Source organism: Caretta caretta, chromosome 1 (genome assembly GCF_965140235.1).
Source record: "Caretta caretta isolate rCarCar2 chromosome 1, rCarCar1.hap1, whole genome shotgun sequence".
Lineage (NCBI taxonomy): Eukaryota > Metazoa > Chordata > Testudines > Cheloniidae > Caretta > Caretta caretta.
Window position 1 is genome coordinate 316,187,607 of NC_134206.1, and position 22,298 is coordinate 316,209,904.

Genomic DNA, 22,298 nt, shown 5'->3' on the forward strand with positions numbered 1-22,298 from the left:
CTTCTTCTAGATAGATGTATGACTTTGCACTTAACTGCACTAAAACATGGTGTTCAAATGATCCAACCTTACCAAATGATTGGTATCATCTAGATCATTCTGGATAATTGATCTATTAATAGCAGTTAACTCACGTGATTAACTCAAAATTAATTGTGATTAAAAATTAATCGTGATTAATTGCCATTTTAATCATACTGTCAAACCACAGAATACCAATTGAAATTTATTAAATATTCTTGGATGTTTTTCTACATTTTCACATATATTGATTTCAATTACAGCACAGAATACAAAGTGTACAGTGCACACTTTCTATTATTTTGATTAGAAATATTTGCACTGTAAAAATGATAAACGAAAGAAATAGTATTTTTCAATTCACCTCATACAAAGTACTGTAGTGCCATCTGTTTATCGTGAAAGTGCAATTTACAAATATAGATTTTTTTTGTTACATAACTGCACTCCAAAACAAAACACTAAAACTTTAGAGTCTACAAGTCCACTCAGACCTACTTCTTATTCAGCCAATTGCTCAGACAAACAAATTTGTTTACATTTACAGGAGGTAATGCTGCCTGGTTCTCATTTACAATGTCACCTGAAAGCGCGAATCAGAGTTTGAGTAGCAATTTTGTAGCTGGCATAGCAAGGTATTTACATGCCAGATATGCTAAACATTCATATGCCCCTTTATGCTTTGGCCACTATTGCAGAGGACATGCTTCCATGCTGGTGACGCTCGTTAAAAAAATAACACGTTAATTAAATTTGTGACTGAACTCCTTTGCGGAGAACTGTATGTCTCCTGCTCTGTTTTACCTGCATTGTGCCACATATTTCATGTTATAGCCATCTCGGATGATCACCCAGCACATGTTCATTTTAAGAACACCTTCACCGCAGATTTGACAAACGCAAAGAAGGTACTAATGTAAGATTTCTAAAGATAGCTATAGCACTCGACCCAAGGTTTACGAATCTGAAGTGCCTTCCAAAATCTGAGAGGGCCAAGGTGTGGCGCATGCTTTCAGAAGTCTTAAAAGAGCAACACACCGATGTGGAAACTACAGAACCCAAACCACCAAAAAAGAAAATCAACCTTTTGCTGGTGGCATCTGACTCAGATGATGAAAATGACCATGCACTGTCTGCACCGCTTTAGATTGTTATCAAGCAAGACCCATCATAAGCATGGACGGATGTCCTCTAGAATGGTGGTTGAAGCATGAAGGGACATATGAATCTTTAGCACATCTGGCACAAAAATACCTTGTGATGCTGGCTACAACAGTGCCATGCGAACGCCTGTTCTCACTTTCAGGTGACATTGTGAACAAGAAGCAGGCAGCGTTATCTCCTGCAAATGTAAACAAACATGTTTGTCTGAGCAATTGGCTGAACAAGAAGTAGGACTGAGTGGACTCATAGGTTCTAAAGTTTCCATTGTTTTATTTTTGAATGCAGTTATTTTTTGTACATAATTCTACATTTGTAAGTTCAACTTTCACGATAAAGTGATTGCACTACAGTACTTGTATGAGGTAAATTGAAAAATACTGTTGTTTTTTACAGTGCAAATATTGGTAATAAAAATAAATATAAAGTGAGCACTGTGCACTTTGTATTCTGTGCTGTAATTGAAATCAATATATTTGAAAACGTAGAAAACATCCACAAATATTTAAATTAATGGTATTCTATTATTGCTTAACAGCATGATTAATCGCTTGCCAGCTCTACTGTTTACCACTACACCAATCTGTGTCATCTGCAAATTTTACCAGTAATGATTTTATATTTTTTTTCCACATTGATAGAGTATTGAGAAAGCTTAGCACTGGGCCAAGAACAGATCCCTGCAGGATCCCACTAGAAATACCCTCTAATGGTTAATTATTCTCATTTGCAATCCTTTGTTAACCAGTTTTTAATTCATTTAATAAGGGCTACATTGATTCTGTATAGTGCTCATTAAGTCAAAGGCCTTAGAGACATCCAAGTATCTCACATGAACAGTTATCTTTATCAACCAACCTTGTAATCTCATCTAAAATGATATCAAGTTTGTTTGATGAGACCTATTTTCAATAAAAAACATACTGATTGGTATTAATTACATTACAATTCTTTAATTCTTTCGTGACTGTGTCCCATAACAGCTTTTCTATGATTTTGCCTGGGACAGATGTTAGGCCAAGCAACCTATAGTTACCTAGGTCATCCTATTGATCCTTTTTAAGTATTAGTCCAACATTAGCTTTTTTCCAGTCCTCTGGAACTTCCTCAATGTACCAAGATCTGGGTGGTTTTTTTGGTTTGTTTAAAAACTACATACATACATACACACACTCCATCTTCCAAACCAGTTTACCAGTCAACTTTCAAATCCAAAACATCAGTACAAGATGGAAAGAAAGCATTAAAACATACTCAGTTTACTTGTCTGTGTAGCAACAGTCACCATTCGAGGCATGGCCACTATGTTTCTCTCCTTTGGCACCATGCATTTTGTTTGCTCATTTTGCATTTTCTTTTTCTGAAAAGATCATTACAGAAAACACACACACAAATAATCAAACGTAAGCACGCTATAATTATTCTCTCTTTGTAATGCTTTTAAGACTGTTAGAAATGTTTAGCACTTCCTCCCATTTAACTGCATATCAACAGAAAAAGCTGTGGGGAAGGACAAAGAGGAAAGGAAAAACCCAGACAAATATCCTCACATCCTGGCCCCTTTTATTTGAACAAAAGAAAAAAAGTTACTCATGACATCTTAAAGCACTGTTGCTAATTGCACACATATTCTGCAGATCTGGATGAGTTTTCAAAAGTTACCATTGGTTTATCTGTTTTTCTTTCCTATAAGAACTGCCAATATGTGCTTTTTTGTCTATTTTTAAGGAAATATTCACCTCTTTTATGATGTGTTTAATCAGGAGTCGTATCAAGGCTGGATCAATCGCATCAGGAAGCATAATTATGCCTCACAATAAGAATTCTCATTGGCTCCTATAGTCAGTATGATTTGCAGCCCAGTATCTTTCTTTTTTTTTTTTTTTTTTTTAAAAGGAGCTTACGAAAACCAGTCTAAAGCAAATCTGATAACCCAGACTCGTAGTTTCATAAGCAGTTTCCCTTTCAGAAACCAAAATCATGGATCACAGGTTGATCCACTCAAAGCACTGAACTGTGAAACAAGATCGTTGCCACCAGAAGGAAGACATCATAAATACACCAGATATAACAATGCATTCACTATTGTGCTGGTCCTGTCGAAGACTATATCTGCAGTAGCAAACTGTTGGCATTTAAGTGTAAAAGATTATAAGAAATACATTTATAGTAGATTTACCTTATCTTTCTTCTTGGTATACTGTTCACGATCAGCAGCAACAGTACGACATCCCATATTATTCCAAGTCTTGACAACTTGTGGGGATTGTAAAACCAGAGTATTTGGAAATAACACTTTGGGTTTAAGGAAGGGAAAAAGAATTTTTTTTTTTTGAAAATGCATTTTACATGGCTCTATCAATATAGATACATTAAGATACTTACTGTTAGGGTTTAATTATAACTGAATCATCAGCTTCTTTCCTTGCACTTTGAATTAGCTATGTCCAATTTATGAAAATTTGATGTAAAAACCCTAGGTATGGTGAGGGAGGAATTGGAAGGTAAAACTGAAATCCATGTTTACATTTCTGTAGTCTGTAGAGCTGATCAGAAATGTGCAACTCTTTTCAATACAAAGGCCATTATATTTAGCCAACTCTAACAGAGGAGGATTACGTAAAAAGTTAAAAGGGAATTCTGCATCATCCCTATATTCCTCCTGCATTTTTCCCAATTTACCCAAGCTGGGAAGTCCTGCAGAACTCTTTCACATTGTGCAAAACAACATAGTGGCACCAGTAGTTAGAAATTGATTAGATATGTTAGTTCTAATTGGAGTCAAACTGCTTTCCTCATGTAGAAACACCACAGAGAGAAAATCAGTTTTCATAGTGGTTGCTCTGTGACAAAGAATTGCTCCTCTCTCAACAAAGATATGGGGTACTTTAGATGAATGAATAGAAGCCCCAGTGAAACATTGCATTTTGAAATCTGACCAAAAGATTACAGTACATTAACTTCACATCAGTATTTTCTGAAGGGGAGGAAAAATGCCCTCACGCTATTGGAAGGTTACCTTTTTCACCCAGATAGATGCCTTGTTCGACTGCAAACTGGCATCGCCTGCTGGTAGTCCTGTCAACAGAATAGCAATAGTATAGATTAAACTAAAAACTAAAAAGTTTTCATAGAATACAGCAATACTCACTTCCTCTTTGAATCAATGCTATATATCAAAGACTTAAATGAAATATTAAGCCTCTATAACCATGTATTTCTTCCCTCAATTCCTGTTTTCATGTGGTATTTAGCTGAAGGATTACTTGGTCAAGTTTCTTTTATAGGCATATTTCACCAAACTTTAAAATAGATAGATTGATAAAATATGAAAAGTGTTTCTCATTAAAAGGACAAAATAAGTTACCTGGGATTTCAGAGATAAGCAGGATAGGAAGATATTTTTCCTTAAACAAAAAACCCAACTCGTTTTATTAAGGAAGATGAAGTGATGAATTTTTATGGAAAATAATGCTTTCTAAGCAAGTTTTGATGTTGGCAGCATACTAAAAATAATATAGTGAGGTCAATATCAGCCATTCTTGTCCTGCTCTGATGCCACAAAGTTATTTCAATTACAGAGTCCAATTTTCCATTGCCTGGCTCCTAGAGTAGTCATTTACATGTAAAAGAATGTGTGTAAATATGTAAATCACTCCCTTTCTGATTTGATAGCATTTTGCAGAGATATTAATGAGTACAGAAGATGCCAGGCAGTGGACCATCCAGTTCTTAGATTTTGTTTGTCCTTTCCTTTCATGTGAACTTTTCAGAATCAAGCAAATAGTCATGTAATAAGACTAACATAATAAAGGACAGTGAAATACAGCTTTTTAAAAGTCTACAAAAATACCTATTGAATGCAAATTCTACATCCATGGGTTCAGAGTTGTAAGCCTGTTCAAACTCTGGGTTAAGTCTCAGCGTAACGTCTTCATCGTGAATCTGTTTTAAAGAGAGGGGGAAAAAAAAAAGACAGTTTATTAGTCCTGTAGGATTTGAGGGCACTCAGCACTCATTAGGATCAGATCCCTTATGTTTGAAAAATCTCCTGGAACATTTGCTTATACTAGTTAAAAACAAAAAATGGATAACATCTACCATATAATTTCATATTTCTATATAAGAGTTTTACAGAGTTTGCTTTTAATGGGTGAAATTTGTGGTGTTGACAAGAAGCAAAAGCTTCTGTCTTCCAAGAACATAGTATGAAATAAAGTAGAATCAATAATTTGGGGGAGAGTAACTGAAATGAATCCAGTTTCACAAAAGCTAAACAATTACTCCTTTAACTCTCAGTTTCCCCTTAGTTTTGTGGGCTACTGTTTTTAGCAGAAAAGCTAACTCACTCACCTCAGTAACATAGGCAATGTACTCTATTATATGCTCAGAGTAGTCTTGACTTTTTAATATCACTTTGTCACCTAGTTTTAAAAAAAGTTAAATACAATGTTTAGTATAAAAATACTGTTACCAGATATTGGAAAATTCTCACTGAAATACTAGCCACTGGTGTGGGTGTGCGTGTGTGTGTGGGGGAAATACAGTGAAACTTAATGAGTTTCAAGGGTCCTGCAAACTCACCAACAAAGGGACATCACTGAAGATGATGCATCTGTGCACACCTCAGCTCAATTTAGTCTTATGTTCTTAAAATTGGAATACCTAGTTTTGTGTGTGTGTGTGTGTGTGTGTGTGTGTGTGTGTAAGTAATACTTCTAAGACACCTACTGTGGTATGCGACTAACACGGTTTCAGCACTATTTATTGGAAACAACATCCTGCACAATGCAACGGATTTCAAAAATTCTGACCTAAAAAAGTTAACTCCTTTAACCTGGTTTTACATTTAGCCTCTCACATGTTCTCTAATTTAGTATAATACTAAACAGTACAGTATATTTCTATGTAAAACACAATCAATTACTGTACATCAGAATCCTGACTATACCAGGACAAGCCATGAAAGCACATAGAAACACATACACTGCCTCTTCAAAGCATAACATCTCCAGAAATCAAACATTCTGAGGCACTGTAATAAAATATATTGGCATAATGTTCTATTTATCTAGGTGCCAGGGTTAATACCTGTCTCTTCAAATGTTTTTAATAGAAAACATAGAAAAGATAAAATGCATCAATTTCTATTGTGTAGATTGAGAATATTCATCATCTTGCTATTCAGCTTTAACAATTTTATTAAGTGTAAATCATCACCTGCATATAAGGAAGGTCTTCCCTCTGCCAACCCTGGCACTTCCAGCACCAAGAAGTTTCCATTCTTTTTCAAAATGATTCCACTCATGCTAAATTCTTTGATCTCCATTTCAGCATGGATCTCCTCAAGCCACAGCAGGGTAGAAAGGTTTGCTTTATAGTTAGACAGATTCAGTCGCTGAAAATTAAAAAAAAGTAAGTTATGTGTATTGCAATAGTGTCTAGATGCCACAACAAAAATCTGAGTCCCTTGTGTTAGGCGACATACAAAATACATATGAAGACACAGTCCCTGCCCCAAAAGGTGTACAACCTAAGTAGACAACAACAGACAAAGGTATGGGAGAACAGAGGCACAGAATGGCATGACTTGCCGAACGTCACAGAGAAGTTAGTGGCAGAGCTGGAAACATAACTCAAGTCTCCCAGTTCAGTGCCTTATCCACTAATGAAAGGTAGCAAGCGACAATGGGAATTTTGGAAGAACATCAGCCTTAATCTACCATTTTCATGTACGTGAACACAGATTTTCAGAAGAGCCTAAGCTGGTTAGGCACCTGAATCCCATTGAAGTTCAAGAATTCCCTTTGGTTCCTTTGAAAAATCTAAGCCACCGTACTTCTACACTTTTTGCATTATAATCTGAGAGATGTCTCTAAAAATCATCTTAAAGGGTAAATACAGAAGTATCCTGGTTTTAGCTGTATTTTATTTAGATCACACTACTAATTTTGTAACGAAGACTAGTAGTTCCAAAAATATCTAAGATTTAGTATTTGACCTTTAAGTAAGCATAAAGTTCTCAGAGACCCTTTTTTCTAAAACCAAATACCAACTCCTGCACCCTAAAATAACATACTGAACTTCTAGGAGAAAATAAGAGAGAATGAACTATTGGAAGAGTCAGAAGGTCTTAATTAAATAATTTTAATAAGAGTTAAAAAAATGTTTTTGTATTTAACTGTTTGTATTTAACTCCTTTCTTTCAAAAGAAGAAAGCAAAATCCAGTACTGGTACTAAAAAGTAGACAAAGGAATTGTAGTTCTTGGTATCAGGAAAGCTAGTGGTTCACAGGAAATGGATAAGGTAAAAAATGTTACTGATTTATGCAGTTCAAAAGACGCTTTTAAAAACAATAGCAATGACAAATAGCATTCAGGCTACCCTAGTTCCTTGTAACTTCCGAGGGGAAAAGAGCGTGGGACTTATTTTAGACCACTTATTTTTCAACTGGCCAACATTACTCATGTTTACGCTGCCAAGGCAGGCATGCCCTTGCACAGCTGGAAGAACACTGGCTGAAAGAATCCCCCTGTCAAACATTACTCCAAGAGAGAACACTTATGACACTTAACAACAGAGGATGTGGAGAGAGCAGCCCAGGATAGATAGAAACGGTAGAATCTTGTTTGAGCCCTAAACTATTTCGGACAGCGAAGGAAGGATTCAAATTCAGATTACCCTGCGATTCTCACCTTTTTCCCAAATCACAAATAAAACAGAAATGCAGAAGTAGCAGCATTAGCAGATTAACAAATGCCGTCACTGCATTCTGTGCCACATGTTTAGCAGCAGATTTAGCTTATCACAGGGGTTCTCAAACTGTGGGTTGAGACCCCCAAAGTGGGTGGTGATCCTGCTTTAATGGAGTCGCCAGGACCAGCATTAGACTTGCTGGGGCTCAGGGCCGAAGCAAAAGCCCAAGCGCTACCACTTGGGCCAAAACCAAACTCTGAGAGCTTCATCCTTGGGTGGTGGGGCTCAGGCTTTGGCTTCGGCCCTGGAAGACGAAGATCAGGTTACAGGCCCCCACCCAGGACAGCTTTGGTCCCCACTCCTGGGGTCATGCAGTAATATTTGTTGTCAGAAGGGGGTCGCGGTGCAATGAAGTTTGAGAACCCCTGGCTTACCACAAGGCTAAAATACAGAGATCATTCTTCGCTTGTGAAAGATTGGCATGCGTCAGAGCATACAGGTCATTTGGAGTTTCTTGGAAGCAGTCTCATGGCCCTGGTGTCTTATTGCAATGCCTCAGTTGTACCCTTCAGAAGCCACTTGTCAACTCAGACAACAGGTTTTTTTTGTTAAATCACAATCGGGATTTCAGAGTCCTAGGTGAGAGCTGAAGCAGTTATGCTTAGACCATAAAAAGGTAGCTGGGTGATTCTGAAGGAGACACAAGGGCATGCTAACCAGAAGCCAGGACTTTGAGCTCTGTAGATGAAGAGCTACCATGTTTATGGCTGTTTGGAGTTTATAAAAATTACCAATATGCACAAATGGAATGTGACCAGAGAGTTTGCTGGTTTACGTTATGTTGGTTGAACAGCAGTCCTCTCTCTGGTTTCTGGATTATTTTAAAGGATTCCCCCACCCCTCCCAAAAAACCCATAACCCCTCAAATCTTCTGTGAACTCTTTCTCCAACCATTTAGACTCAGGCCTTGACACAGGGAATTTTGGGGAAGAGCTGGGACACTGATGAGTTGTGAAACACTGCATTATCCAGAAAGCAGTATGGTAATAAACTCTCTAGAGCTGCTCCAACCTACTTCACAAACCCTGTCCTTCTCCTCCTACCTATTCCTGTTAATCCTGTGCCTACTTCCTCTCTGTTCTTCCCCACAACCATACACTGCTAGTTCAAGAAACATGTTCTTTTGCAGCTCTGGCATCTGAGATGGCCTTTTCCATATGGCACTCTAATATACTCCCCATCCATTTTCAAATTCTCACTTGCCTAGGCCTTCTAATTTCTTCTCTGGTTCAGGGCCTGCAATACTCTGACTCCCACTAAAGTCAAGAGAGCATCTACCAGGATCAGACTCTTACTTTGTAACTAGATTTTGTAGACCTACATGATAACCATTATTAAGGCTACATTTTAGTCACAGGTATTTTTAGTAAAAGTCATGAACAGGTAACGGGCAGTAAACAAAAATTCATGGCCTGTGACCTGTCCATGACTTTTACTATATACCCCTAACTAAAAATTGGGCGGGGTGGGGGTGGGGGGGCGCCATGGGGGCTTTTGGGAGGCAGTGCAGGGGCACCATGGGTACTGGGGGGTGGTGGCCCAAGACCCCCACTAGTGCTGGGGGGGGGGGGGGAAGAGGGAGAGAAACAGCGGCCCGGGACCCCTGCTGGGACTGTAGGGAGAGGGTTGGAAGGGCTGGCAGGCTCCCTACCTGGCTTCGTGTGTCCCTGCAGCTCCTAGGGGGAGGGGTCACAAGGGGCTCTCTGCGCGCTGCTCCCAGCACAAGCGCCAGCTCCATAGCTCCCATTGACCGGGAACAGCAGCTAATAGGAGCTGCAGGGGTGGGAGCTGCAGAGCCCCCTGGCCCTTCTGGCTAGGAGCTGCAGGGACATGCCCCACCCCAAGGTTAGTGCTTCCCCGCACCTCAACCACCTGCCCATAGCCCTGACCTCCCTCCCACACACCTAAACTGCTGTTGCGGGCAGCCCCTGAGCCAGCACTGGCCACTGCAGAAGTTACAGTGGTCATAGAAAGTCATGGAATTGTGACTTCCATGACAGACATGCAGCCTTAACCTATATATATATATATATATATATATATATATATATATATATATAAAAACAAAGAAAGCAGCTACACAGGAGTATTTTTGTATGTGTTCAGGTTAGCATTCAAAAAGATGCAAAGAGATATTTTACACTTGCATATATGTGTGCACTCATACCTCTGCAAGGAGAGGTTGAAAAGTCAGTATGTCCGATTTTTGCTCCACACATTTTCTTAATCTATCCGGTATGGGATAGTGTGGTAGGAAACTTGGAAGACATCTTCTACAACTTCTAAAATAAGAATTCAAAGTTACTTCAAGTCAGTATTTTTAGGTTGCACAAAGTAGTTCTTACAAACTGAACTGAGCTGGTTAGTGTGGATTTCTTTACTAAAGAGTAAGAACAAAACTCTAGATTCTGTAGTTACTAAAGTAAGCATAAGTTTAAAAAAAAAAAAGATTCACATGAAGGACCACAAGTTAGCAAACACCATCCTCAAGGCTACAAAGACAGCAATACCAAAGCGCAAGTACAGTAAATGAAACTTTTTCCAGTTTAGGTTCAAATAAAAACAAGGAACAGAAGTTTGCTACATTGAGGTGGGGAAGAGAATGTTGTAATAGAAGCATGTTTTACTTTCAAAATGTTATGACCCCAACTTTTTCCTCCCTACCGAAGGTGTCATGGTGAACAATTTAATGTTAGTTACAGTTTTAGAGTATCTGTTAAAAAGTATTTTGTCTGTTGTGAAAATTTACTTATCTAAGGACCGCTTCCAGTTTTTCATTCAAGAAATTTCTAGTTTGTATTGCCAAGACCCAGTTACATCAAATGACTTGACCAATGTCTCACATATCAGTAATTCAGTCAAGGGATTTCCTGGGTTTCTGTCTTGCTGTCTAAAACACCATGAGATTGCACCACTCCTACCAGTGGGTGCACTCTGGCAACACCTTTAGTTTTAATTAGCCTCTAGCTCATTCTTAAGTGTATAACATGCAGCAGGAGGACAGTTTGTGAATCATAAGAAAAACATCTGTAAAGAAAGTTCAAATAGTTTGCTGAACAGGGAAAAACTATTTCAGTCAACGGAGCTCTGAAGAAAAACCCCTGTTTTTATTTCTTTTTCCAGTTTACTGAATGAATAGTAGCTACAAACAGGAGATAAGCTAGTTCAGTACGATAAACTGCCCTGAAACTAAAGTTATACATTTACTTCAATTAGCATTATATAAAGGCATGCCTTTCCATATCCTTCATATTTGACACAGCTGAACGTGGATTATTTGCTAGTACCTTTTGCGTTCTGTTACAGCCACTGTAGTCTTCATGTGCTGTAACTCCGGAATAACTTTATGCTTTCTTAGGGAGAATGGTTCAGTGGCTGCTATTAGAGATTCCTCTTCATTTATTACAGTTACTTCAATGTAGCGTCCAATAATAAAATCAGAAAAACAAAGCAACAGAAGTTCTTTGCAGCGGCCAAGGTTTCTTTAAGTAAACAAGCAAAAATAAGTTAGGTTCTTCAAAACCACAGATTTTACTTATCAGTTCAGCGATCACAATATTGTTGAAAGAGACTGATTAGGTTTTGAGGGACCTCCCTAAAAATCAAGTAATGGCTGATATAGAAGAATTCGTCACATTCACAAAATTTTGAAGAGTTTTAGTTGAGTCCAGCTAACATTCCCTAAAAGTAAAGTTTAAAAAAAAAATCTAAGCACTAAAAAAGTCCAAATATTAACAAGCCTGACCTTGAAAAAAAGTTTAAAGGGGAACTGTGCTTTAGAACAGAAGTACCAGTCTGAAAATTTTGTACCTACTATAATCACAAGTACACCCTTGTGATTACTAAAACTGAATGGAGTTAGCCGAAAGTATATCCTGTGTACAGTCACTCCACTGCTGAAAGGCCCTCATCCAGGATGCATCTCATTACACAGCAGCAAAAACTCTGCTCTTCTGGAGGTCTATGTTCCTCTGCATGGACCTCCAGGAGCTGACAGAGCTAGTGAGGAAGAGGGAAGTCCCAGCCTGACCCCTCAAAGACAAGCATTTCCTGTCAGCAGAGAAAGTGGCAACAAGGGGAGTGCAAATTCCTGCAAAGGAGAGTTTGAGGAGCTTATGCTCCAGACTATCAGAGCTCTTATCCCACACAACCTATCCTTTAATTTCTTTCCAGGTTCTGTCCCAGCACCAAATTTTCTCCTCACCTCTTCAACACATATAACTTAGTTCTGATCCTCTACCCCCAATCCCCCCAGCTGTCTGACTCTTAACTAGCCCTCCCACTGAAATTTACAACAAACATTAAGTCCCAGATCAACAAAGGTGTGTAGGCTCCTTACTTTCACTGAAATTAGGAGCCTAAATACCTTTGAGGACCTGGGCTTACGTGCCTATAAAGGTGCTCAGCCTTATACAAAACAACTACCCAGTGATTTCCAAGCCCCCCACTTATCCCACACCTGTTGCCTCCCTAAAGCTTCAGCATCCTCTTACCGTTCTCTCTCATGAAGATATGTACAGAGTTATCCAATCCACATATAGTAGGGTCCCAATCTGTATTTCTCCTTCAGAGGTGGGTTTCACAAACAGATCCTACCCTAAAAGAAGGTTTTTCTCCAATTTCTATAAGGGCTACTCTATCTAAAACAGCTCTCATAAAAACTGGAAATTTAAGTTGCTGCACCATTGTTTTAGTGACAGTGTAGCAATGGAGATGGAAAAACAGGATAAAATTGTACTATGTTTTAAATTAGAATCACACAAGTATGATGCACATTTATAACAGTTTCACAAAAATAAAATATTTTGCATGGCATGTGGCTCCGTTATTAAACTGAAGAGTTTTCTTTAAATCAGCTAACGTCATAGATATTTAGGTCAGAAGGGACCATTATGATCATCTAGTCTGACCTCCTGCACAATTTCATCCACCACTCCTGCAAAAAACCTCACACCTATAGCTGTGCTATTGAAGTCCTCCAATTGTAGTTTAAAGACTTCAAGGAGCAGAGAATCCTCCAGCAAGTGACCCGTGCCCCATGCTACAGAGGAAGGTGAAAAACCTCCAGGGCCTCTTCCAATCTGCCCTGGAGGAAAATTCCTTCCCGACCCCAAATATGGCGATCAGCTAAACCCTGAGCATATGGGCAAGATTCACAAGCCAGATACCCAGGAAAGAATTTTCTGTAGTAACTCAGATCCCACCCCATCTAACATCCCATCACAGGCCATTGGGCCTATTTACCATGAATATTTAATTACCAAAACCATGTTATCCCATCATACCATCTCCTCCATAAACTTATCGAGTTTAATCTTAAAACCAGATAGATATTTTGCCCCCACTGCTTCCCTTGGAAGGCTATTCCAAAACTTCACTCCTCTGATGGTTAGAAACCGTCGTCTAATTTCTAGTCTAAATTTCCTGGTGGCCAGTTTATATCCATTAGTTCTTGTGTCCACATTGGTACTGAGCTTAAATAATTCCTCTTCCTCTCTGGTATTTATCCCTCTGATATATTTAGAGAGAGCAATCATATCTCCCCTCAACCTTCTTTTAGTTAGGCTAAACAAGCCAAGCTCGAGTCTCCTTTCATAAAGACAAGTTTTCCATTCCTCGGATCATCCTAGTAGCCCTTCTCTGTACCTGTTCCAGTTTGAATTCATCCTTCTTAAACATGGGAGACCAGAACTGCACACAGTATTCCAGGTGAGGCTCACCAGTGCCTTGTATAACGGTACTAAAACCTCCTTTTCTCTACTGGAAATACCTCTCCTGATGCATCCCAAGACCGCATTAGCTTTTTTCACAGCCATATCACATTGGTGGCTCACAGTCATCCTATGATCAACCAATACTCCAAGGTCCTTCTCCTCCTCCGTTACTTCTAATTGATGCGTCCCTAGCTTATAACTAAAATTCTTGTTATTAATCCCTAAATGCATGACCTTACACTTCTCACTATTAAATTTCATACTATTACTATTACTCCAATTTACAAGGTCATCCAGATCCTCCTGTAGGATATCCCTGTCCTTCTCTAAATTGGCTATACCTCCCAGCTTTGTATCATCCGCAAACTTTATTAGCACACTCCCACTTTTTGTGCCGAGGTCAGTAACAAAAAGATTAAATAAGATTGGTCCCCAAACCGATCCTTGAGGAACTCCAATGGTAACCTCTCTCCAGCTTGACAGTTCACCTTTCAGTAGGACCCGTTGTAGTCTCCCCTTTAACCAATTCCTTATCCACCTTTCAATTTTCATATTGATCCCCATCTTACCCAATTTAACTAATAATTCCCCATGTGGCACAGTATCAAATGCCTTACTGAAATCTAGGTAAATTAGATCCACTGCGTTTCCTTTGTCTAAAAAAATCTGTTACTTTCTCAAAGAAGGAGATCAGGTTGGTTTGGCATGATCTACCTTTTGTAAAACCATGTTGTATTTTGTCCCATTTACCATTGACTTCAATGTCCTTAACTACCTTCTCCTTCAAAATTTTTTCCAAGACCTTGCATACTACAGATGTCAAACTAACAGGACTATAATTACCCGGATCACTTTTTTCCCTTTCTTAAAAATAGGAACTATGTTAGCAATTCTCCAATCATACCGTACAACCCCTGAGTTTACAGATTCATTAAAAATTCTTGCTAATGGGCTTGCAATTTCAGGTGCCAATTCCTTTAATATTCTTGGATGAAGATTATCTGGGCCCCCCGATTTAGTCCCATTAAGCTGTTTGAGTTTCACTTCTACCTCAAATATAGTCATGTCTACCTCCATAGCCTCATTCCCATTTTGTCATGCTACCATTATCCCTAAGATCCTCTTTAGTCTTATTAAAGACTGAGGCAAAGTATCTGTTTAGATATTGGGCCATGTCTAGATTATCCTTGACCTCCACTCCATCCTCAGTGTTTAGCGGTCCCATTTCTTCTTTCTTTGTTTTCTTATTTATATGGCTATAGAACCTTTTACTATTGGTTTTAATTCGCTTTGCAAGGTCCAACTCTACTTGACTTTTAGCCTGTCTCACTTTACCCCTACATGTTCTGACCGCAATAAGGTAGCTTTCCTTGCTGATCCCTCCCTTCTTCCACTCCCTGTATGCTTTCTGCTTTTTCTTAATCACCTCTCTGAGATGCTTGCTCTTCCAGCTTGGTCTACAACTCCTGCCTATGAATTTTTTCCCCTTCCTTGGGATGCAGGCTTCCGATAGCTTCTGCAGCTTTGATTTAAAATAATCCCAGGCCTCCTCTACCTTTAGATCCATAAATTCCTCAGTCCAATCCACTTCCCTAACTGATTTCCTTAATTTTTGAAAGTCAGCCCTTTTGAAATCAAAAACCCTAGTTGCAGATTTTTGTTAATCCTTCCTGTGAAGCAGAATCTGTGTGCTCTACACAGTTATATTACAGAAATCTAATATGTAGGCAAACAAAAAAAGTTAAGTTTCAGCTCAGCTCAGTTTTGAGTATCCCATGACAGAGTATTTATAAAGCTCAGGATCTTAAAAACTATCCATAAAAATATACATGCTGGGTATTTTTTGCTCAAAGACAGACCATGTCTTACTAGTGTTATTAAAACATGGACTCACTCATTCTGCTTTGTCAATTTACTTCTTTACCCTTAAAAAAACTGTTACTCATCTTTCCTTAACTGTTGTTCTTTGAGATGCATTGCTCATGTCCATTCCCATGTAGGTGTGTGCAAGCCACGTGCACAGTCACAGAAAGATTTTTTCCCTCAGTAGTATCTGTTGGGTCAGCCCCAGTGCGCCCTAGAGTCGCACCCTCATGGCGCTATATAGGGGCCTGCCACCCCACCACCCCTTCAGTTCCTTCTTGCAGGCAACTCTGACAAAGGAGTAGGAGGGTAGGCTTGGGAATGACATGACATCTCAAAGAACAATAGTTATGGAAAGGTTAGTAATTTTTTTCTTTGTTGTGGGCTTGCTCATGTCCATTCCCATGCAGGTGATTCCCAAGCAGATAGACGAAGTGGGTTCAGAGTTCAACAACAAGCAGACTGTAGCACTGCTTTGCCAAATCCAGCATCATCTCTGGCCTGCTGCGTGATGGCATAATGGGTTGCAAAGGTGTGGACTGAAGACCATGTGGCTGCTCTACAGATATCGTGGATGGGAACCTGTGCCACGAATGCTAGTGAAGATGCTTGCGCCCTTGTCAAGCAGGCTGCCAGTGCCAGAGAAGGGACCTTTGCCAAGTCATAGCACATGTGAATACACGAGGTAATCCACGAAGAAATTCTTTAGGCTGAGACTGGGAGGCCCTTCATCCTATCAGCCACTGCTACAAAGAGCTGAGTAGTCCTCCTAAACGATCTGACCCTATCTAGGTAAAAACCAGCATCCACCTGATGTCTAGCGCATGGCACCTCTGCTCCTGGCTATTGGCAGGTAGCTTCAGGAAGAACACAAGGAGGAAAACCTCCTGGTTATTGTGGAACTGCAATACCATCTGTCAAGGCTGAATCCCCACTCTGTCACTCCAAGTGCAGAAAGTGGGGGCCTGGAAGGATTTTAAAAATTAACACCTGCCACTCCAGGCTTATATTAAGCTCCCAAGGCTACAGCTTTTCTCTGCCCTTGGTTTGGTAAATGCTGCCACCGCCCAAATGCAACCCCAAACCCTTGGACCTAGGAAGAAACACTTGGGAATTCCTCCCTGTGGGGTACCCTTAAGCTCTTCCCCCCTCCCCCGGGGAAAAGCTGAAAAAGAAAACAAAGGAAATTAGCTGTTGCCACCAGCTAATCAAACAGCATATGCACAAAGCTCTTAGGACACCAAAAATCCAATCCCGTAATTAAAAAAGGTAAAATTTATTAAAAACAAAAAAAGAAAAAAAATATATCTGGAACTTAGGCTTTTGCTAGATTTTAGAAGAGCAATTCCAAAAATCAAGTACTCAAAATAGCTTTCTTTGGGGGTTCAGCTTAAAGGTTACAAGCAAACAAAAGCATCCGGGGTTAGCACAGAAGAGTCCACAAGCCAACAAGAAATAACCCTAATTGCGTCTTTTTAGACATTCACTAATTTTCTTACATATCTGCGGCTTCAGATAAGTAGGTTCAAGGTATGAATTGATCATCTATAATCATACCTGGCTTAAAGCTGCTTACAGCATTGCTGCTGGGAGACCACCACACAAAGGGAAAGTTTCTTTCCCAATTTTAAAAAGTTCTACCTTCCCATTGGCTCTTTTGGTCAGGTGCCCACTCCTTTTCTTTTACCTGTGGGATTGTTAACCATTTACAGATAAAGCAAGCAGAGAACAGACCAAGAGGGATTTTACAGCTAACTGGCTGTCTGGGTGTCCATCAAAGGGAGCTACTCCCCCTCACTTCATGGATCACACGCCTCCCAAATCACAGAGAGTGCTGGCCAGTCTGATTCAGGTTGGGTCCACACCAGCTGGGATTTCTTCCTGGAGGTTTAGGAAAGAGTTAATAAGATACATGCACCTCTAATTTTACTAATAATTACATGAAGAACTAAACAGTACTTTTTACATTTTAAGGACTACAATGACTTAGAATGCAGGGACATTTTTACCTGGCTGATTCTGGGAAACCTTCCCAGGAGAGTGAATCAGCCACTTTGTGAGAGGCTCCTGAAATGTGCTGTATTTCAAAATCAAAGTTTTGGAGAGCTACATTCCACCGAAAAAATTTCCTGTTAGTCTCTTTGACTGTGTGAAGCCACTTCAGTACAGCACCGTCAGCCTGCAGGTAGAACTGCCATCCCCAAATATATGGGCGTAGCTTCTCCAGAGCATACACAATAGCGTAACATTCTTTTTCTGAGACTGACTAGCGGCTTTCCCTCTCAGAAAGTTTTTTGCTGAGAAACACTACACGATGGAATTGTTGATCTGGTCCTTCCTTCATTAAAACTGCTCCCACACCACGCTTGGACGCATCTGTGGTTTCAACGAACGGTTGGTTGAAGTCCGGGACCCTCAGTACAGGGTCAGACGTAAGGGTCACCTTAAGCTGGTTAAAGGCTTTCTGACACTTCTCAGTCCACTGAACTTCATTTGGCTGTTTTTTCTTGGTCAGGTCTGTCAGTGGGCTGGCAATTTGGCTGTAGTTTGGTACAAATCGTCAGTAATATCCGGCCAAGCCCAAGAAGGATTGGACCTGCTTTTTGACTGAGGGACAGGCCAATTATGGATAGCATTTACCTTAGCCTGAAGGGGGTTGATAGTACCTTGACCCACCCCGTGTCCAAGGTACGTTATCCTGTTTAGGCCTATTTGACACTTTTTTGGCCTTAACAGTTAGTCCTGCCTCCCTTATGCGCTGGAAGACAGTTTGGAGGTTTTCCAGGGGGTTCTGCCGATGAATCTGAGAATACAGCCACATCGTCAAGGTAGGCAACTGCAAATTCCCCAAATCCAGCCAGGTTGTTATCTACCAATCTCTGGAAGGTGGCGGGTGCCTAAGCAAAAGCTTAAGTTCCAGACGTATTTTTTTCCTTTTTGTTTTTAAATAAAATGTACCTTTTTTAAGAACAGGATTGGATTTTTGGTGCCCTAAGAGGTCTGTGCTTGTTTGATTAGCTGGTTGCACAGCTAATTTCCTTTGTTTTCTTTCTCAGCTCCTCCCCCCGGGGGGGGGGGGGGGGAGGTGAAAGAGCTTGAGGGTATCCCACAGGGAGGAATTCCCAAGTGTTTCTTCCTGGGTCCAAGGATTTTTTTTTTTTTTGTCATTTGGGTGGTGGCAGCATTTACCAAGCCAAGGTCAGAGAAAAGCTGTAACCCAGGTAAAGCAAGCAGAGAACAGACCAAGCTGAACCTTGTCCTTGATGAAAACTGTGTAGGGTGGCTCTGAAGTGAGGACCCTGATTTATGAGACCCTCCTGCCCGCTTTGATGGCTATGAGGAAAGCCACTTTCCATAAGTAGAGCAAAGAGCATGCCACCAAAGGCTCAAATGGTGCCCCCGTCAGTCTTGAGGAGGGCCAAGTTAAGATCCCAAGGCGGGACTGTCTATTTTACCTGTGGGTAGAGTCTGTCCAGTCCTTTAAGAAAACGGCTATAGAACACGATAGCAAAGATGGACCTGCCACTCAACCTGGGTGGAAGGCCAAGATAGCTGCCAGGTGCACCCTAATCGAAGACACAGACAATCCTGGATGGTTTAGATGTAACCAATAGTCGGTATTGTAGTTCAAGTGGGCAAGATCCCCTTCTGTCCAGCCCAGATAGAGAACCTTTTCCATTTCACCAGACAGGTGGCCCTGGTGGATGGTTTTCTGCTCCCTAACAGGATCTCCTGAACCGGCTCCAAGCATGCTAACTCCAAAGGGTTCAGCCATGGAGCTTCCAAGCTGTCAGGTGGAAGGATCTGAGACCCGGATGAAGGAGATGTCCGTGATCCTGCGAGATCATGTCTGGAAACAGTGGTAGGTGATCAGTTCTTTGACTGTTAGAGGTGGTGATGGTGGTGGTGGGGCTCAACCCTCCAAAGTCACCAAATCTGACCTCCTTGACTGAGGACCCTGAGCCTGATGAAATGCTCAAGGAGTCCAGAAGGGCCCCTGCACCGGCACCTGCCACTGTACTGGCCAGCCCATGAGTGGGAGTCCCCGGCTCATCTTGTTATTCCGGTACCATTGGTGCAATCGGTGCCAGCTCTTTCTTGAGACATAGGACTCAGGTTCCGAGTCAGATGCTGAGGATTCACTCCTTGGACACCACGGGGGTGCGATGCCGGTTGGGGATACTGCATCATCACCGGCTTCCCTTTTGACGGTACCTGCTTCGGTGTCGCAATTACTTTCGCCTCTGGTACTGGCTCACATCTAGGTGGTGACGGTGGCTCCGGGAGGGACATCAGATCCCATGCCGCCCAGAATGCCTCCAGTGTGGACGGGAGTGCCATTCCCATGTTCCTATGGCTCTCCCTGGGGGGAGAGTCCAATAGCACCACTCTTGATGGTTTCCTTTCAGGGGCAGGAGCCAATGGTGCCGCAGCAGAGGTTGTTGAGCCCAAGTGATCTTGCCTGCCGAAGTCTTTATGGCGGGTAGGCTTCAGGATAGGGAAGTGCCCCTATCAGTTTTCCGCTGCTTCTTGCACAGGACCAGAGAGTGGGAGTGGTGCCCATGCACTCTCCTGTACCGACCTCCTCTATACTGGCGAAATGTGGCAGTGCCTGGAGTCGTGCCATGCCAACAAGGAATCTTGCCTCAGTGCTGGGAAGGCCGGGCTGCAGTGCCTGTCCCCCATGGAAGCCGGTGTGCACCTTCTGGAGTCAGAGGTGCTTGGTGCCAAGTTGGGGTGATCCGGCTCCAAGAAGAACAAAGAGCCATCTCCATTAAGAGGAATTTAGCCTCTGCTCCCTTTCCTTGAGTCTGGGGCTTAAAACCTCTACAGATCCTGCACTGATCACGCAGGTGAGATTCACCCAAAGACCTGAGACAACTAGAGTAGGGGTCACTGAGAGGCATAGGTTTATGGCAAGCTCACACAGCTTACACCCCAGAAACCAAGGCATGCCCCAATGCCTGGGTGGGAAAGAACTTTGTTAAGCGGGATCCTTCACTACACTAACTGTAACACTAACTACTAAACTTTTCTATAACTGTTTACAGGAAAAAGTACAAGCACAAGAAAAGTCCACTGGGGAGTACCTGCAGAGCAAAAATGAGCAGTTCCAAAAACCATTACAGGCGGAAAGAAGGAACCAAGGGGGGGGGGGGGAACGTGTCGGCAGGCCCTTATATACAGCACCATGAGGATGCGACTCCAGGGGGTTCTTGAGCCGATCCAACATATACCACTGAGGGAAAAAATCTTCCGGTGACTGTGCACGTGGTGTGCACACACCTACATGGGAATGGATATGAGCAAGCACTTGAAGAAGAACTAGATGTTTAAAATGCAGACTGACCTAAAAGTTAAAGCATTATATTGCTGCCTTGTAAATTCAAAAAGTATTGGACCAATTCTGCCTTCTCATATACACATGCACTTCCCACTTTTGTGCCTGCAAATCTGAGGGTAATATCTCATCCTTAAGCTTTCTTGGGCATAGCAGCTGAAAAAAAACCAAAAAACACACATACACTGCGGTACATATGATCACAATGGAAGTCTTTCCCTCAGGTGGTATGAAGATTTCCCCACTAGCTTCCGCCTCAACTATTGGCTGTTCTTCCACACTTTGTCCATTTTCTCCACTGCACAGATTTTCATCTTCTCTGCTACCAAGATCTTTATTCTCTCTTGCTAAATTTGGATCCTTAGGATTAATTCCTTCTGTAGTAAACAGACAGATAACAGTAAGCTTTAATTACTGTATGATAGAGGTTTATAAAATCATGAATGGTGTGGAGAAAGTGGAGGTGTTATTTACCCCTTCACATAAACACACGAACCAGAAACCTCCCAATGAAATGGTTTTAAACTTGCTGCCTAACAAAAGGAAGTACTTTTTCCACACAATGCACAGTTAACCCGTTGAACTTGTTGCCAGGGGAAGTTGCTGAAGTGAAAACCAAGTGGATTCAAAAGGGAACTAGATATATTTATGGATATCAATAGCTATTAGCCAAGATGGTAAGGGATACAACCCCTACACTGGGTGTCCCTAAGCCTCTGACTGCCAGATGCTGGGACTGGACAACAGGGGAGGGATCCTTGATGACTGCCCTGTTCTATTCATTCCATTTGAAGCATCTGGCACTGGCCAGTGTTGGAAGTCAGCATACTGGGCTAGATGGACCATTAGTCTGACCCAGTATGGCCATTCTTATGTTCTTATTTACTGACAAGTGGGGCATGCAAGGTCCTACTGAAGGAACATACAGGTCTTTAAAGAGTTAGACATTACATACGTGTACGTATCTCACACATACCTGGTGGGGTTCCATTATTCATAACAAATGCGTTATTCAGTGGCTGGCACATAGGTTCGCTACTGTCATTGAGTGAATTGATGTTCCCCTTTGACAAATTCTCTTGTTTCACAGGAACAGATGATGACAAAAACGTTGTTGGAGTCTTCTGGCCTTTTTCAGGCAACTGAAAGCTAAACTGCTTCTCTTTTTCCCAGCCAGCTAGTCTGCAGCTGATTAAGGAATGTGGTACATTTCCCTTATTCCTAGAAATAATTAAACAGTTATATGTAAACAACATTTATGAGAAAAAGAGATTACTTGCAATACAGAACACACAAATCAAGACAGAATCAAATTCAGTTACACTCCAATAAATCCACCCTCACTGAAGCATGGCATGGATATCAACTCCATTGAGAAGAATTTTCAGGATAACTAAAATAAGATAAATATAAATAAATAAAATAAAAAGAATAAACCACT

General features: G+C 41.0%; 1 protein-coding gene across 2 annotated transcripts in view; it reads right to left on the reverse strand.

Moving 5' to 3' along the window:
- Nucleotides 1-22,298, reverse strand: part of MOV10L1 (Mov10 like RNA helicase 1) — an 84,422-nt gene that overhangs the window by 45,012 nt on the left and 17,112 nt on the right. For both annotated transcript variants that reach the window (XM_075124471.1, XM_048836842.2), the window contains exons 7-16: nucleotides 21,834-22,078; nucleotides 21,042-21,234; nucleotides 11,227-11,421; nucleotides 10,107-10,221; nucleotides 6,403-6,580; nucleotides 5,536-5,606; nucleotides 5,036-5,127; nucleotides 4,202-4,260; nucleotides 3,362-3,477; nucleotides 2,437-2,542 (exon numbers count right to left, since the gene is read on the reverse strand). In XM_075124471.1, coding sequence (XP_074980572.1) covers nucleotides 2,437-2,542; nucleotides 3,362-3,477; nucleotides 4,202-4,260; nucleotides 5,036-5,127; nucleotides 5,536-5,606; nucleotides 6,403-6,580; nucleotides 10,107-10,221; nucleotides 11,227-11,421; nucleotides 21,042-21,234; nucleotides 21,834-22,078 — 1,370 coding nt within the window. The remainder of the gene's footprint in view (nucleotides 1-2,436; nucleotides 2,543-3,361; nucleotides 3,478-4,201; nucleotides 4,261-5,035; nucleotides 5,128-5,535; nucleotides 5,607-6,402; nucleotides 6,581-10,106; nucleotides 10,222-11,226; nucleotides 11,422-21,041; nucleotides 21,235-21,833; nucleotides 22,079-22,298) is intronic.